This window comes from Lycorma delicatula, chromosome 5 (assembly GCF_047948215.1).
Source record: "Lycorma delicatula isolate Av1 chromosome 5, ASM4794821v1, whole genome shotgun sequence".
NCBI lineage: Eukaryota > Metazoa > Arthropoda > Insecta > Hemiptera > Fulgoridae > Lycorma > Lycorma delicatula.
The window spans coordinates 86,891,417-86,911,183 of NC_134459.1; the positions used below are offsets into that span (position 1 = coordinate 86,891,417).

At 29.3% G+C, this 19,767-nt stretch overlaps 1 protein-coding gene across 1 annotated transcript in view; it reads left to right on the top strand.

Moving 5' to 3' along the window:
- The window catches only part of LOC142325158 (atrial natriuretic peptide receptor 1), a 1,463,037-nt gene that overhangs the window by 955,601 nt on the left and 487,669 nt on the right, over window positions 1-19,767 (top strand). The window contains exons 12-13 of the mRNA XM_075366562.1: window positions 53-130; window positions 6,254-6,430. Coding sequence (XP_075222677.1) covers window positions 53-130; window positions 6,254-6,430 — 255 coding nt within the window. The remainder of the gene's footprint in view (window positions 1-52; window positions 131-6,253; window positions 6,431-19,767) is intronic.

Genomic DNA, 19,767 nt, shown 5'->3' on the forward strand with positions numbered 1-19,767 from the left:
ATAATGTTTACTATTAATATTTATTAACTGATTAATTTTCTTTTGCTTTCAGGGGAACAAAGTTGCTATTAAAGCATTACCAAAATCTCGTATTGAACTCACACGACCATTGTTGCTTGAGTTAAAAAGGGTAATTATCTAAATAGAACATTTATGTACTATAAATGTACCTACTTATATATAAATGTATCTACTATAGTTTAACGTTACATCATTTGCAGTTCTTATTCACAAAACTGGAAAAGATCAACCCATCATAAAATGGGAGAATTGCCAAATATTTCTTAGATTATTTATTGACTTAACTGTTTTACTCATCACGTATTCCATCATTAATATTTTGTCATTAATATTCTGTTGTGCTGCCTGAGGTGTTCAAGGGGTACTATAATTATTGCTTGATTGATATATAAGATCGTGCATTCTCTAATACAGTTGTAAGAAAATGATACACATGTAGAAATCATACATAAATGTTGCTGTTTCTGAACAGTGTTATTGTTAGTTACGAGAATGAAATCAGCTGAAAAGAAAAACAATAGTTTTCAATTTTGTATCTAAAAGAAACACATGTTGCATTAATATTATCTATTGGCACTGTATTTCTTTTTATTTATTTATTCTTGAATACAACAAATCAACTTCTTTTTATTCATAATGTTTTTATAATATATTTATTTATATAAGTAAAATATAACCCATAAGTCAAATTATTTATTTATTTTCTTTTTTTACCAACATTTATGTAGATACATCATTAAGAAAGTGAATTTTCTGTATAGTATGATAATTAAAGTTGTTATAACACTGACAATGTTATTATGAAACTACATGTAATTTATAAGAAGAAAAAATAAGTAGATAAGGAATTGATTCCAAAAAAAAAGACCAATTGTTGCAGTAATAATTATTAGTTGTTCTGCCAAATATACAGAATGCTTCTAAAATGGTAGACTTCTAAAAATATACTTTTTCAGATTTTACGTGTAAAACAAAACAAAAAATATCCTTAGGAAAAATGGCAATTTCTCCTTCATTCTCCACCTGTCCACCATTTTGTTTTTTTTATTTAAAACTTTATATCTCAAGTTCAGATTTATATTTGGTAAGCGTCTTTGTAATAAAGTTTTAAAATTAACAAAAAATCAGGACTTAAATACCTTCGCAAATTTCAAAATGCCAGCCATGTTTATTTTTTTTAATCCGTTATATCCCCTTAAATATTAGTTTTATTAAAATTTATGTATTGCTAAAATATTAAGCCTTTTATTTCAAACAAAATGACATTTTATTTTTTTTAAATCAGTTACAAATAGCTGAGTTATGGCAGAAAATTAATGTTGTAATTTTGTGTCTGTTTTCATGTCCTCCACTAAAATTCATTTTGATTAAATATTAATTGTTTTTATTTATTTTTAATTCTAATATTGTAAATTAGAATCAAATTAATAATAATTTTCTCACAATAATAGACCTAATAATTAAAGAAATAAAACAACTACCTGTGATAATCTTACGTTAATTGTTGTAGAACGTTACGTGTATTTTTTTCTTTTGTAAATAAACAATTAACAATTGTTAAAAGTTGTAAGAGATGTTCAAAGTGTCCACCATTAGAAATTACACAAGGTAGAAGTCAAGAAGGTTTAAGTCAGGTGATTGGGCAGGCCAGCACACTGGCCCTCCACATTCTATCCATTTTTTATGTAAAGTTTCATGAAGAAAATCTGATGCCAACTGGCTGAAATGTGCTGGAGCTCCATCATGGTGAAACCACATATTTCCTCTTAATTGCAAAGGTAGGCTTTCCAACAAATTTGGAAGATTTTCGATCAAACGAGGAAGATAATTTTCTCCATTTAAATGATTTGGTAGAATGACAGGACCCAAAAATTAGTCATCAAAAATGACCATATGTTCAGGAAAAATCTCTGTTTTTGGCTACTTTGGAAGGTATTGTGAAGATTCTTGTCACTCCAGATGTGCTGGTTGTGATTGCTTTCAACACCATTCCTGTTGAAACAACCTTTATCTGAGAACAGAATCCTTGTCTAAAATAAAGGGTCTTCAATTAATGTTCTTCGAAAACAGTCAAAATCCCAATCTATGTGGAAAATCATTGGAAATACTAATTTACAATACTAGAATTAACAATAAATAAAAACAGTTAATATTTAATCCAGTTGTATGTGAAGTGGAGGACATGAAAACAGACATAAAATTACATCAATATTCTGTCGTAATTCAGCTATTTAGACGATTTAAAAAAATAAATGTCATTTTATCAAAAATAAAAGGCTTAATATTTTAGCAATAACATAGATTATGATAAAAATAATATTTATGGATTAAAGATAAACATGGCTGCCATTTGTAATTTGCAAAGGTATTTTAAGTCCTGATTTTTTGCTAATTTTAAAACTTTATTACCAAATATTAATCTGACTCCTCTATCTGAACTTGAGATATAAATTTTTACGTAAAATAACAAAATGGCTCACAGGGGGAGAATGAAGCAGAAATTTCCATTTTTCCTAAGCATAAATTTTTTTTAGTTTTAATTAGAATCTGAGTTGGGTAAAAGGAGGCTGCTTCCTTTACAGCAATATTTACTGCAGTTTCTCAACAAATTGTTTATTTTCTGAAATATATTAAGTTACTACAACTAAATTTATAATGTGTTTAGGTTCTTTAAATAATAATTTCATACTGCAGTACATCCATAATTTTTTCCTTAAATTTGTAATAAATACAGTTCATCAAGAAAGATCTAATGTTTGGTTTAATAAAACGAAATGAAATCTATTTTTCTGAAAAATGATTTTATTTCCAAGAAATTCTTAACTAGCTATTTAATTATTAAAAAAATTTATCTAAGTATCACTGATGTCCTTATGAATGAATATACACATAAGGTTGTTGCTATGTAAATTTGTCAGTTTTTTGCTTGAGCTTACTTGATTGCAGTGCTCTTGTTCATAACAACTTTTGATTAAACTTGAGTAAAAATATCATTTCAATTTTTTATGACAAGTTGTACCAAATCTATTTAATAATAACATTCAGATATTTACAGCATAATGTTTTTAGTTGCTTCTGCTCCTAACTTCAAAGATTGGGGATGCTGGTTATCTTTCTGAATCACATTATATTTTGTTCGATTTAATAGAGTCAGGAAAGCTAGTAGAAAGTCAGTAGAATGTGATTGAAAATTTTGTTTTGAATTACATCTGTTCATTTAGTTCATCCCTGTTATATACTTTTGTGTGATAGTGTATTTCATGTTTTTGGCTGTGTTAAAATGTGCCCTTTTTTGTGTACGTGAAGAATTTCAAACTTGTCTGGTGGATTTTTATTTGCACATATCAGGCAAAAATTAACTATGCTACTATTAAGTGCTTCTTAAAGTTTATTATATTTTTTTTAAGCAATATTATGATTTTCCACTGCAGAACAATAATCTGCAGATGGAGCAGTTTGGATTGTATACTCCATGGGAATTATGTTTGTTGGGCAATTACACAAAATATCACGCAGAAAAAATAACACACAAATTGTTAATATTTAAAAAGTTATTTTTTAATATCAATACACACTGTCATTATTTATCTCTACAGCTAATTTTTTTTTTTTGTTTTAGACATATAGAATTAAGCAGATTAATGAAAGTTTAATGATTTTGAGGTAATACGTTCAATTAAATTATAACTGGAAATTACTGGTGTTTTGTAGAGCCCATCTTGGCATTTTTGATATACTACAAACATTTTCTTATATTTTCAGGCGATGGCTAATTAAAAAAAAAAAGTAAAAATTATGTTTTCCTGATATTTCAAATTAAATTAAATACCCACTAGACTAGTATAAAAAATTAAAGGGACACCTATATTTTCTGATAAAAAATGATTGTATTACAATGAATGATTGTAGTTATAATGAAGAGTTTATTGTTTAACTTGTTTGAAGAAGAAGAAGAGTTAGGTTTTTTAACTTTTTAATGAATCAAATCATGAAAACATCCCATCAACTATTACTAAATGTAAGTTATCTAAAACTGCAAAAATTAAAACAGATCATTAATAAAAACATTTCTTTAAATAATCCCTATGAATAATTAATAGCAGCTTTTAAAACATCAGTAAACAGTTTTTATCATTCCTGAAAAAAATTATTTTTCTAGGATTTTTACCCTCTTTTATTTAGAATTCAGGTGAACTTTAACTCACTTTCAATAAATCTGTTCTCTTAAAATTTCCAATTATGTTGTTTGGTACTGATTAACTTCAAATTCTAAGTGATATAATATAGCTTTATGTACAATCTTACCATATGGAATAAGGACTGCAGTTAGGTTATTGGTAGTGAATAAATAAAGCTGCTCTGTATATCTTACTCTAGACCATTCGTTCTCAAAGCAGGGGATAACATCCCCTTTTGGGCTCTGGTGGCCTTCACGGGGGTAGTAGAAGGCTCACAGAAAATTGGGGGCATTCAGGCAGTCTAGGAAGGCGATAGCTGATTAAAAAAAAAGGTAAAAATTGTTGTTTTTCCTGATATTTCAAATTAAAATTAAATACCTACTAGACTAGTACAAAAAATTAAAGGGACACCTATATTTTGTGATAAAAAATTATTGTATTCAAACTAAGTTTGCAATTAAGAGACTTAGAGAGAAGAATAAAGAAAAATTAAAACTTACATAAATACAATTTAATTGTATCTATATTGTAAAGCTATATAGACACGATAGTAATTTTTTTTAAAGCAATTTTAATAAAAATACTAACTGTGCATTTTAATTGCTCTCATTTAAAATGCAAGTTTCAACTCAGAAATAGAATTTACCACGTTTAAAAACAATAACTGCAGTTGCTGTTTTTAAAAGCGCATCTTAAAAATGGCAATTGCAATTATTTTTTTTAACAGATGAAAAGTTTAAAAATTTTAGGGGCACTAGAAAAGTTTTGATTCTCAATGTGGGCAGCGGGCAAAAAGGTTTGAGAATCAGTGCTCTAGTCTATCATACTACTTCCTGACTTATAAAATTTGTTATTTATTTCAATGATAATAGATTTTAATACTTACCATTATTTTACTTATATGATGGTATCATATGTGGGAGCATTTATTTGATGTGCATTTGTAGTTATTACTTTTTCTTTATTAATCACTTTAAGAATATTTTTTAAGTAAATAATATCTGATTAATGAAGGAATCTTCTGATAGATAAATTCTTCATTGTTCAATGGAATATACCAAAAAACTTTTATAGCATATGAGAAATGCCAGATAGGTTCAGCCAAAAAGTGGCATTTTTCAGAAGAATGATCAAGAAACATTCTTATTTCTTGTGGTTGGTAGAATAGTAGTTCTATTTGTTTTATTTTTATTTATTTCTATTTTAGTTTTAACAAATTCATCTGTAATTTATAATAATTTAAAGAACTTGTAATTATATAAAAGCACTTTAAAGTTGGGTAAAAATTAAGGTAAAGTGTTTTTCGCTAAATTTTTATTAAAATATAAAAATATTTTTTAACCGTTTTATAAACATAGAATGAAATTAGAATCATGTTTTTAGTAAAACAATTAAAGTCTATGAATGATGTACTAATATTAATTTACGATGAGTAATCCTTTGCAAAGATAAATCTTTATCACAAGGTGATTTTGACCTAATCATCTCCATACTTCTCATAAGGCAGGACGACTTGTTAACTTGCTAATATTAATATATCTCTATCTAATATTTACTACCAATTTTCCTTCCAAACAAATAAAGTTACTTTAATTTAATTTACATATTTATGTATCACTTTTTGGTTGTACTAATTAATATTATAATACTAATAACAATGCAATATAATATTTATTTAATGTGACTTAATCATAATTATGCATTTATTTAAAAAAAAAAAATTAAACAGAATAAGAAAACTGAGATGGAAATGCATTTGAAATTTTTATTAAATTATAGCATACATAATAAAAACGTGTAATGTTTACTTTTATTGGTAATTTAATTACCAGCAGCACTAAGATACTTAGATTAATTTTTTGCTAGCTTGTTCTGTTATTAGCTAGATTTTGATCTATTATTTTTGCATGTGTAAACAAATATTTTAATCTTTGAGATAGCTTGACTTGCAAAAAATTCATTGTAAAATTGTTTGTGGTACAAATGAATTAAAATAATTACAGTGATTTTTAGATCATTTTGTTTTTGTCAGTAAATCATTTTCTGCTTTACAGATGAAAGATTTGCATCATGATCATCTGGTTCGTTTTTATGGAGCATGTATAGATCCACCAGATTGTTGTCTACTGACAGAATATTGCCCTAAAGGAAGTTTACAAGACATACTTGAAAATGAACAAATTAAATTAGACTGGATGTTTCGTTACAGTCTAATGCATGATATAGTAAAGGTAAAATGTTTTTAATAAATTATTATTATAATATTTTTTATTATCAATTTAATACTTACTTTTAGCAACTACATATTTTTTTTCCGTTTAATTTATAAGTGATAATTTTTCCAGGATTTTATGGGTTTTATTTCCATGATAGAATTACATTTATAATGTCATTTTTTTATTTCATTAATGGTTCTGAATGGTTTTAATATTATTACTCTGTGAGTTTGCTTCACCAATGTATTAAGGTATTTATGATTGAGCATACACTTTTATCACTAACAGAAGAAATAAATGTCTTATGGATTGTTGTTATAGTTAGGGAAGAAAAACAGCTGTACAGCTGTAACAATGAAAATCGTGTTTTGTCTATTGATAAAATACATTCAGAAACGTAAATGAGTAATAATTGTTGAGATGACAAAAATATGAAATCAGAGGACAGAATAGGTATTATGAGTAAATACCATCATGTTGATGGTATTTTATAAACTTTAATTACCACTACAGTTATTTTTTTTCTATATATAATAACTATTTTTTTTTTCTATATATAACAACTGATAGTGCATTTTATTTTTAAGAGATAAAGTTGAAAGCATATGTAAATGCTGTGATTGCTTTGACCATGCGGTTGATTGCTTCTGCATGCGATGTCTCCATGTTCCACGGAGGGGCCGATGCACCAGAAGCGACTCTTTTACTAGTGGGCATCGGAGAATGCGGGGTTGCGCCGAGAATGTCTTCGGCTGAGATGAGCGGCTCAGTGTTTGGAAATCGATGTACGCAAACGTTAAGTCGGCTGTTCAAAAGGCGGCGAAGTAGTGGCTCAGCAGGGCCATCAATATCAGCAAGGCACGCTGCTGACGAAACCTGTCATAGACTGGGAGTCTTGCAGTCACTAGCTCCACTAGACGAGGCTAAAGCAGAGTATGTCGTTAAGACGTTTCCGGCTCACTCGGTTCGTGCCTAGCGTGACTTCAGCCACATCCAATTCTTCTCGATGGAGAAGATGGTGGGAGCCGAGCCGTACAGTCCCTGATTCTCAGAAAAGCCTTGATCTCGATGACATGCCGGGCAAGGATCTCAAGCTGGTGGCTTTCAGCGTTAGATGGAAGATCGCGCATCTTGAGCTGATCGCCAAGGGCAACGGAGATTCGGAGTCGCCGTCCTCCTACTGCCCATTCATTTATCGTGCCGTGTGGTCCTTCTCGTTACGTTGGACATGAAAAACGCATTCAACTCTGCATGATGGAGCGATGTGCTTCAGGCCCTGGAGCATTCATTCCACGTGGCTCTATACCTCTTCAAAATGGTGGACGCATACCTCAGGAACCGCGGCAGGCTGGCGCAGGACCGCAACCACGTCGGAGTCGGCACAAGGGTCAATTTTTGGCCCCGTCCTTTGGAACGCCGTTTACGACAACTTGCTGAGACTGGAGATGTCGGAAGAGTCGGTCTTGGTTGGGTTGCTGACGATGTTGTGCTGCTTGTTGGAGACCGCGACGTGGAGCGCGCCTAACTCAGGGTCATTACCTTATTACCCACCGGGTTGGTCTAGTGGTGAATGCGTCTTCCCAAATCAGCTGATTTGGAAGTCGAGGGTTCCAGCGTTCAAGTCCTCCTAGTAAAGGCAGTTACTTTTATACGGATTTGAATTCTAGATCGTGGATGCCGGTGTTCTTTGATGATTGGGTTTCAATTAACCATACATCTCGGGAATGGTCGAACTGAGCCTGTACAAGACTACACTTCATTTACACTCATACATATCATTCTCATTCGTCATCTGAAATAATACCTGAATGGTAATTCCCGGAGACTAAACAGGAAAAAAGAAAGAAAAAGGTTCATTACCTGGCTGGAAAACCATGGGTTGTCTTCAACCCTCAGCAAGACGAGATTGTGGTTCTAACAAAGAACCCTCCTCCCCTTGCGGATGAGGTTTTTGAGACCAAGTTGGATGCATATGGTGCAGTTACCTACATACACTGGAATCTCAGACTACCTAAAGGAATACCATCACCCAGCTTCAGAATCTTCAGAAATGTAAAATCATCTGCTATTAAATTCTTAATAAAAAATTTACAATGTACAACTTCAACATACATTTTTAATAAATATTAAATTTTTAAAAGAACTATTTTAAGTGATAAATCTTTAATCTATTTATTTAAAAAAATAAATTTTAAACCATTATTCTGATCACATTAAAAATCCTAAATTACTTTGAAAAAATTAACATTTTTTAAATTCAAAATTTTGAATCTGTGTGATGAATACCAAAACATGGTACTTCACACAACCCTACATCACATTGACCACACATATATCTACTCTTTCACTTTTTCATGGAATGTGTATAAACACAGCATTCTCTCATTAATTTTTTTCTATTTGTTGTCTCCGGTACAAGCGAAGGAAAATGTCGCTCAGTTAGTCTGAGTGATGGCTCTTTAGATGATGGTTGTTTCCCACGCTGAAAAATCCCTGCTGTATGGTGCAGTTCAAGAAGTTGTTATCGAATGACTTCTAGTTGAAAGTCAGCTACGGTGTGACATATTTATTTGTATTTACCATGTGCAAGGCATGGACATTCAGCAACACTATATCAATGAAATTAAAAAAAACTTTTTTGTACTATTTTACTGTTTTGCGAATATTTTCCACTGAACTAAGCATCATATCGCTTTGATCAACTGCCCCCATCCTCAATCAGCATTATAATCAACCATGCATGTTATTTTTTTTGTATTCTTGTTATATGATCTTTTTTATGGGTTGTTTTAATTTCATTTTTGTGAAGTGTGAAAAGCACTGTTACTTGTTTTTTGTCTAACCATTTTCACAATCATTTAGTTCATTGAGAATGTTTTTTTAAAAATATGATGCCAGATTCTGAACTGTCAAATTAATAAATAACAGGATCAAAAGCTTCCTCAGACCACGGTAAAAGTAGGTTTGACTTTCTTCGTTTTTGTTCGTAGGGTCTTTATGTTGGTTTTTATCGTCAGTCGTCTTAGGTTTTTTTCTTGTGAAAGTTGCACTGTACCATCATCAGTTGAGTGGTCTAGTTTTTTTTTTTCTTTTTGTAAACATTATAACTGGGGAGAGTGACGTCACTTCATTATAAGCATCTTGGGTATTCTGTAGTCTTGTCGGCGGGTAAAAAAGTACGCAGATTTTCAATATTTACATCACTATCGCTGCTCTCACCATCCGATTGCAAATCTAATACTTCACGAATTTCATGTTCATCCGTTAAATTATCACAACATTTAGAAATAAATTAAAACGAACCTATACCGACTATTGTCTACGAACTGTAACACGAGTGCACGTTCCCGCCGTTCCGTAAGACTTGAGGTTAGCGGCTGGTGACATGATTTTTTCGTCGTTTATTTCAGCATTAGATAAAGATTTCTATTTTGAAAATAGTTACTTATAAAGCCAATAGAGTGCACTAATTGGTAGACCAATATAATTATACTGAACGCGTTTAACACGACACTAGTACTTGGCCGGGAAAGTTCAAAAACGAGTATACACGACAGTAGTCTTACGAGTGGAGCAAGCTGCCGTCGCGTGCACGCAACGCCAGTACTTAAAAGGTTAATAATGACAAATTATCAATAGTTTAGTAATGTTTGAAAGGATAGCATTCTTTAGTCATTTTGTAAATAAAAAAAGCATGCTGTTTATCTTTTTGTGCATGTTGATTATCAGTATGATGTAGGATGTACATATGAGTAGAATGTTAGGTTATGATGCCATTATGAATTGGAGTCGGGATGTGTGATAGGAAACTCTTGTTTAGAGTTTGCTCAGTTTCTATAAGTCTTTAACCACACTATAGGCCATTAATGATTCTAATTGAGATCTATTGATTGTTTATGACTAGTATTATCATATTTTATAAAATAAGGATATTTTTATTATAAACATAAATGTACTGTCCATTTATTAATGATTTAATTAGTCTTGTCTATATACACATGTCAACATACGTGTCAAATAAAATATATGGTCACTGTTAAGAAGTCTCATATAAACTAACAACTTAGCAAAAATTCATCTAAACTTATCTTGAAGGACTGAAGCCCCGTTAGTATGAACAACACAGAAGTTCTCTTCCTTGTAAACGATTGAAATTGATGTTTTATCCGTTATATTAAACATTCCTTTCCTAGCCTCTTTACCTCTTCACACATATATATAAAAAAATTTAAACTCTCTTGCTACTGAAAATGTTTCATGATTTTTAGAGAGAGAAAGAAATAATGTTAATTACTGGCAATATTGTAATACCTAAATATGATATTTATATATCTGAATTTGTGCTTCGTTCAAAAAGTGCTGTACACTTTTGATGTATATATAAAAATAAATAAAATTTTTATATACAATGTTAATAAAATTTTTATTAACAATTATGTAAAACATAATTGTTGATTTTATTTCATAGCAACTAAAATAAAACTAAAAATAAATAAAACTAAAGACATAAAGTAATTAATTAGACTATTGACATATAAAGTATTACATAATGATTGAATGCTTTGCTGAAGTTTTCGCTGATTATATACATTTGTTAATAACTGCCTTTTACATACTACTTCTGCAACCTGTGCTTAACATCCTAGGAGGAGTCTTTGTAAATTATATATTTTATAATTTTTTATACTACAGCATTTTATGTATCTGTATCATTATTCTAAATCTTCTACCAATCATCTTCAGTTTATTACTTTTATTCAACATGCTTATCTTTATAAGAATTCATTTTGACCAGTAATGTATTAGTACTTCATCAAAATTTACTGTACTTAAAATTTTTTGTATGATGAAAATTTAAAAAACTTATTCTTTTTACACATAAAAATTAATTTTGATTACTTCTACGCAACATTTTAAGACATTTCAAATGAAACTTTTAACATGATACTTATTTTAACATTTTGATGCGATCAAAATTTATTGTTAATATATGTACGTAATTAATTTCCAACAGCTAATATTTTATCATAATTCAAAGTTATTTAGGATTTTTAATGTGATCAGAATACTGGTTAAGAACATTTTAAATTTAAACATACTGAGAAAATCTTAAAATTTTTATTGAAATTAACAATTTTGATTCTACACGTGGAATGTAAAACTAAGATCTCAATACACTTGAACAATATGAAATTTATCAACCCTGAACTTAAAAAAAATTAGAAGTTACTGAAACTGGACAACTGCAAATGAAGGCGTCATAATCGTTGACTTGGAAATATTGTATTGGTGCAAATTTTTCTGTTGACTTTGTTGTCGCTAAAGGTTTACAGCAGGAGTGTTGCATCTACTCAACATTATTTTAAATTTATTTGCAGAAGGCTCTGAAATGCTGGACTAGTAAATGTGGTCAAATGGAAGTTCTGATGGAGGAAAAGTATATTTACAATTTATTATTTGCAGATGAAGAGGTTATTTTGGTAGAAGATGAATGATATTTTGAATATGATGGAATTGTTTATGATAACTTAATTATTGAATTCAAGAAATGGGTACTGGAAATTAATATAGAAAAGACATGGTACATGGAAAAAAGAGAAGATTTAGAAACATTGTAAAGCATTCTGACAAATCTAAATATCTTTATATAACACTAACATCTATATAATAATAATAATTAATATCTATCCTGAAGAAATTCTACAAATATTATGAATAAGGTTATAAAGGGAAAGATGATTGAAAGAAGATTGCTTTGGTTTTGTGGAATAACCAAATCTAAATGAAAAATAAACATAACATTAGTTGAAAGCAGTGAGGCATATGTATCTGAGCAATGAACTCTACATGAAATTATCCAAGTTACACTGATGGATAAAGTCGGAGTAAATCAATTATGAAAATCACTTCTTCTTTGATAGAGTGTAGCAGTTAGACTGCTACTATTGTATGGTCATATACACAGATTGGGTCCACACATTGCCTTGTCAAGGTTGGGAATGGCAGGCATCAAAGAGAGGAAGGCCACAGAGGATGTGGGATCATGACGTGGTGAAGAGTACGGAGGATTGGAGTAGATGCAGAAAATGCTGTAACGGCTGTAAAAAAAAAAAAAAAACAGTAACAAACTCATGTATTTTTAAATTTCTTTAGTCCAGTAAGAAACACAATGAAGTTATAATACATTTCATGGCTAATAAATTAAAGATAATAAAACTAATTCGTAATTTTTTTTATTTTTTTTTACTTGTTAATTTAATATAAAATTATTAAATATGAAATAGATATACACTAAAATAGTGTAGATATATGCATGATAAATCTAGATATTTAAAAGTGAATGCTTGTCTCAATGTCATAATAATTTATTAAGCACTTAAAATTAACAATAATTTGATACTATTAAATACAGTGGCAAACAAATTACTCCGAACACAGTATTTTTAACAGAAAATCTTATCTTTAAAAGCAAAAATGTTTAATAATCAAACTTACTCAACTTTAATTGTTTATGTGTCCTCCTTTGTTTATGATTATCTCACTAATCCTCTTTGGTATTGATTCCACAAAGGTAGAACAATGATTTTTAATTTCTTCATCCCGAAACCAAACCAGTATCACTGAACTAAGATCTGTTTATGTACTACAATTCATTTTCCCAAATCTTCTTTTTAGTATGACCCATAAATTTTCAATGGGATTCAGGTCAGGGAATCCTGACCACGAGAGCACTCAATTTTTTTTGGTTTTTGACAAACTCTTTTGCTGACTGGTGAAAGTCCTGTTGGAAAATGAGTTCTGGGTTCTTCTGCATAAGTGGAACTATTTTTCTTTGGCATATGTTATTGTATTGGTTTGATTTCATCACTCCATCCAAGCATAAGTGCTCCTGCCCCTTATGAATAAAACATCCCTAAAGCATCTCTTTGGCTGAGTGGGAGCTTGTTGGCAGATGTGCTGGCGTAGTAGTCTTCTCATCTGCCAACTTATGAATGTAGCTGCTCTCTCTCTTTGTACAAAGAGAGTCTCATCTGAAAAAACAACTTTTTTCTATGTCTCAATAGTCCATACTTTATGTTCCTTAGCCCATTGAAGTCTTTTTGTATTCATAACCTGTGGCAGTAACTACTTCTTTTTAGATTTCCGAGCAATCCTTCGCAATGCCAATAATCTTCTATGAACTGTCATATTAGAAACATTAGTCCCACTGGCTCTCAAATCCCTATTAAGATCAGCAGCTGACAATCGTGGATTAGTTTTATTTTTTCTTATTAGTGATTGATCCAGTGTAGGTGTGGATTTTTCCATCCACATTTTCCTTTTCTCTTTGGAGAGACGGAAACTCTTTCTTTAAACCTTTTCACGATTTACAGTAACTAACCCCACCCTACCCTCACTGGCAATCTGTCTTTAAATCATTTGTGTGTGTTGAGACAGAGTAAGAATTCTTGACCACTTTCATGGGGTTACATCCATTGTATTAATTAGAAATAACAGAACCCCTGACAAGGTGACCAAAAATGAATTGACAATGAAATATAAAAACACAAAAACCACTAATTCTATTTGCATATTAACTATCAACAAACCTGAAACACCAAACAGCAAGCAGACTGCCACAAAATGAAAATTTCCTACAATAGAACAGAAATTCCCTTTGTTCAAATTAATTTTCTGAAGGTTCTATGTAACAGAACCTTCATAATAATCTGGTTAACTTTAACCATTTTATTTAAAGTAGAACTCAGCTAGGATCTATGGTGATAGTGGCGTAATGCTAAGAATCATGAAAGGTCAAGGTTATATAGTCAATCTATGCTGCAAATATTGTGAGAAGCAGAAATGGTTCTCTTTGAGTATTTTGGTGCTATGAAGGAAATTGCTTCTAGCATTGTTGCTAAGTATGATGGCACAATATAGAATTTGGTGTTGTATCTTTATGCATCATACATTGAAAACCAGTTTTTGTGTACTTTTGGGATATGGTTGTGGTATTATTAATGTTCAAATGTAAGATATTTTTGTAATTAATTCTCCAAACATCATTAAATAAGAGAAGTTTCAGTAATTTATTTTACTTTTGTTCTACTGAGTGTATTACTGTTTGTGAATGTTTACGTGTTTATTTGTGTGAAAAAGAATGGAGTGCTTTTTAGAAATACTTTGCTTTATTATATATTGTACAAAAAGTATAAGCGATTTTTAAATTTAATAATGTAACATTGTCCCAGAAAGCAGAAATCTATTTTACATATGAATTTTGAAGGAAAAAGGAAGAAACTACAAAAACTTATATCTGAATTAAATAAAAAGGAATTAAATACACATAATTAAAATTAAAGGCATTTAAATGTAATATATATATTAATTAAGCAAGTTAATTATTTGCAACTTTTGATAATGTAACATTTAAATAACTAATAAAAAAAAAATAATTCCAGTACAATTTAAACATGACCAAAGTTAGATTTTACAATTCAGAATGTTTTAAAAGTTTCTTCAAAAGAAATATTACACAGTATAGAAGCAAAATTATAAGTAAAAATACCATTGTTTTTCATTTACATTATTAAAATAATATATGCGTAAATTTATTTTATACATAATTTGTATTGGTAAATTTTTAATATAATTGAGTATATAAATAAATGTTTAACCTTTTAAGTACTAAGTTATTTATTTAGATCCAGCATGCACAGACTAGGTTTTTTGACTCACCTGTGATAGAGCTGTATTCCTTCCTCTGTTGATTCATTTTCACTTTCATTTGTGTAATGATTTTATATTTTTATATAAAGAATATTTTATAAAAACTTTGTTAAATTTTTTTTCGTAAATTTACATATTACAGTAAAAACCAATTAACTTTTTTTTCCATGTACCATGTCTTTTCTATATTAATTTCCAGTACCCATTTCTTGTATTCAATAATTAAGTTATCATATACAACTCCCATCGTATTCAAAATATCATTCTTATCCTCTACCAAAATAACCTTTTCATCTGCAAATAATAAATTGTAAATGTACTTTTCCTCCATCAGAACTTCCATTTGACCACATTTACTAGTCCAGCATTTCAGAGCCTTCTGCAAATAAATTTAAAATAATGTTGGGCAAATACAACACTCCTGCTGTAAACCTTTAGTGACAACAAAGTCAACAGAAAAATTTGCACCAACCTTTGTTAGCTTTTAGAACCTTGATAAACATTTTTAATTACATTTTTTTATGAATTTATTTAACTCCAAAGTCCTTCATAACTGTCCAAAGATACTTAATAGGAACACTATTATAAGCTTTTTTGAACTCAATAAATACTATATGGAGCTCTCTATTATTGGCTAATGTCTTTTCAATAAGCTGTTTTATGCAGAAAACATTATTTACACAAGAACAGCCAGGTCTAAAACCACTCTGCTTCTCCAATTCCTGTGTCTGACCTTCAGTATGCTGTTTTATTACCTGCCCATACAGTCTATACTGAACTCGTAACACTGATACCTCTGTGTAATTTCTACAGTCCAATTTACCACCTTTCTTAAATACAGGTGTTACATTTCGTAACTTCCATTCATGTGAAATGTCATTACCCTTACCCTTCGTAACACTGATACCTCTGTGTAATTTCTACAGTCCAATTTACCACCTTTCTTAAATACAGGTGTTACATTTCGTAACTTCCATTCATGTGAAATGTCATTACCCTACCTTATAGTAAGACAAGCAGTGAACAAATCAGCAATTGCTTCCAGCATCACTAGTGGAGCGTTCTTAACCATTTCAATGTGTATACTTCCAGGGCCCAGTCACCTACTGTTGTTCATACCCCTCAAAGCATCCTTCACCAACTCCATTGACAAATTAATGGAACTAGAATCCACCATTTCTGAGGCTAATCTACTTTACTAAATTTATCCCTTTCTCTGACAATAGCTGTAAGAGTGGTAATATATTTTCCACTCTTCAGTGCTAATAGGTTCTAACCTTAAATTCTGTTTGATATCTATTTTCATCAAATTCAACACCCTTCACATCAAGAGCTTCCCACCAAAGCATTTATTTTATTACATGTTTCTTCTTAAAAACCATTTTTCACCTTTTTAATTTTATAGCTGCATCTTAGATAAGTTTTTCTATCTTATCAAAGTGGTCTGCAGAGAGCAACCACTTTTGATAAGCACTTTTGTTTTGTTCCACCAAACCTGCCAATTCTTCAGACCACCAATAGTCATTTTTCCTCCTCTCACTTTTAACAATTTTTTCCAATGCTTCTTTGGCGGCACAATGATTATTGTCCTTCATTCAATACTGCTGGTCTGTATCACCCCGCTTGTAAGATCTCATTTTCTCTGCTAAGCGTAACTTGTATAAAAAAATACTGTAAATCATCTCTCAAAGAATCCAGATTGTACTTAATATCATCTTGCCATATTAATATTAATATCAAAAAAATGCTGTATTTAATTACGGCATTTTTTTGATTTGCATATTCACACCTCAATTTTATCATAGATCATAGATAAAGTGATCTGATCCACACGTAGCACCTCTAAAATCTCTTGACATTCTGTACATCCATCTTTTATGATACAATATTTCCAAGTCAACCATTATGAGGCCTTCATTTACTGTTGTCCAGTTCCAGTAACTTCTAATTTTTTTAAGTTCAGGGTTGATAAATTTCATATTGTTCAAATGTATTGAGTTCTTAGTTTTACATTCCATGTGTAGAATCAAAATTGTTAATTTAAATAAAAATTTTAAGATTTTCTCAGTATGTTTAAATTGAAAATTATGAAGAGTATGTTATGTTGAATATAAAGAAAAAAATTGAAATATTGAAATTGAAAAATTGAAATATAAAGAAGGATTTTTCATGGAAAAGCTTTTCTACTTTAAGCCAGATTAATAATCTATGTGTATTTTGTTTTATTATTTTCCCATTCATTTCATTATTTTAGTTAAGGAGTGATAAAAAATACAAATCTTAACTTTTTTTACAATAAAAGATTTAAGAGAGAAAGAAAACATTTATTACAGAAGTTGTTCCTATGATTATCTATCTACTAATCAAATATATTTAATCCATGCAAAGTTAAAGAGTTAAATCTTTCCTAATTATTTTATTACATACGTATATATCAGAAATTAATAACTTAATTTTTTTTATAAATAATAAATGCACAGTTAGGTTATAATAAATATTTTATCTTTTTTTATTGGTATTCCTTATAACAAAAAATATTTCAAGTTTTATTTTCTAGCCATCAAACTTTATGATGACTGTTGAAAGTAAGGTAAATATTGATTTGACTATTCAGCTATATTTCAATAGAACAAATACTGTTATTCATTTGCAGAATATCGTCAACGACTACCTACATTATCCCTTGAAAAAAAAAAAACATGTATCTTTCTGCGTTTTGCTCTTGTTTTCATATCCCTATGATATAAGGTACTTTATATGAATGCTGCTGACAGTTTTGATATCAGTGATTCAAACACATTCATAAATGTATGCAAGTTCATAAAAGCACACATCCAAAAAGGCAAATAGATGTGAATGTATATGTACGTTCCCTTTTTGAAATAATACACAAAGATATAAAGCCACTTTCTTTCTGCCATAATATTGTTTCATCCCATTTATCTGTATTTTTTATTCTGTAATGTTTTTTGTGTTAAAGTTATTTTCAATATCCACTATTGTGGTATTTTAATTTTGTTTCTCAGACCACCTTTATTCCATTTAAGTAAACTATAAATTTAAAATAAAAGAATCAGATTTTTTATAATAAAAATTTTTTAAAGATTTTTTAAAAATAATAATTCTGTAGAATTTTCATTTATATTAGTTAAAAATGAAATGATTAAAAAAATTCTTGAGACTTGAAAGAAGTACAGTAATAGTTGAAGTATAAATATATATTTATTTATAGTAACAGTTGAAGTATATATACAAATTAAAATTACATATCAAAACATAAAATTTTTTTTTTTTTAATTTAAAACACATTTTATTAAAATTTATTAAGTATTATATTTTGTAGTTTGATTTGTTAACTTATAAAATCTAAAATGATAACTTTGCCTGGTGGCATTCATAATGATTTTTCTAAATTCAATACTTATTTACAATAAGTATTGAATTTAGACCCATATTCTTCTGTACCAGTATATTTTTTAAAATCAAAAACCAAATTGAACAAATTAATTAATTTTTAAATTAAAAAAAGGAAATTTTTATTTTTTGATGTGTAATTTTATATAATTTATATACAACTGATGTGGGATCCTGCAAAAGTGCTATTGGAATAAAGAAAAGAAAAATAATGTTAAGTGTCATTTCATTTACTTTGCAATTCTGTACTTGGGTTTGCAAGTTGGTTTTTGATTACGAAAAAAAAAATATATTGGTACATAGGAATGAGTCTTATAATTATTGACTTTAGAAAAATCTAATGAATTATTTATCAGTCCAGAATTGCAAACCTAGATTAGGTTTGCATCAGTTGAACAGAATACATTATCAATTTAAAAATCTTTGTAATGATTCTATAAACAAAACATGATTTTTTGATGGAAAAAAAATTTGTCCTACTGTCTATAAAAATGATTACTCATAATCAATTTACCATTTCCATGCCCAGAGTTGTGTGAATTACCATACACTTACTCACTCATTAGTTATTCTTCAGTGTTATAATTGAATGATTTCGGTTTTAAAATGATCCGCAGTTACAGAAATAAATAGTGAATGGTATTGATAACTTGAATGAAATTGTATTCTGCAGAAATATGTAGAATATTCACACATTTTTATTAAGCATGTACTAAAGTAAATTAATAATCCTGTTACAAATTTCAGAAAATAAAGTCATTAATTTCATTATTTGGTTTATTTCATTATTTGGTTTTTCATTATTTGGACCAAGATTGTCGTTGTTACATTTACATCATTGTTATTGATAAAATAATAAAGATTCTTTAATATTAATTATGGCACAAATAAATAAAATATCCATTTATTTTTTAAATGTTTATTTTTTGAAGAACAAATTTAAATATAAATAATTGTGAACAGTTTATTAGCCGTTATTTGGCATCTACTTCAAAAAGTTAAAAATGAAAGAAGACCTATAAAAATATATTTATTAGTTTTAGTAGTGTAGTTGGGTTTTTATTAGTTACATCTCACAGTTTTATTTTTATTTAAAATTGGGTGAATACACGTAAAACACTGCTTATATGAAAAACTAGTCACAAAAATGCAAAGGTGAGAAGCCTGTAATCTGATTAAAATAAGAAAAAATGCAGAGAAATAAAGAGATTCCAAATAATTATGCACCT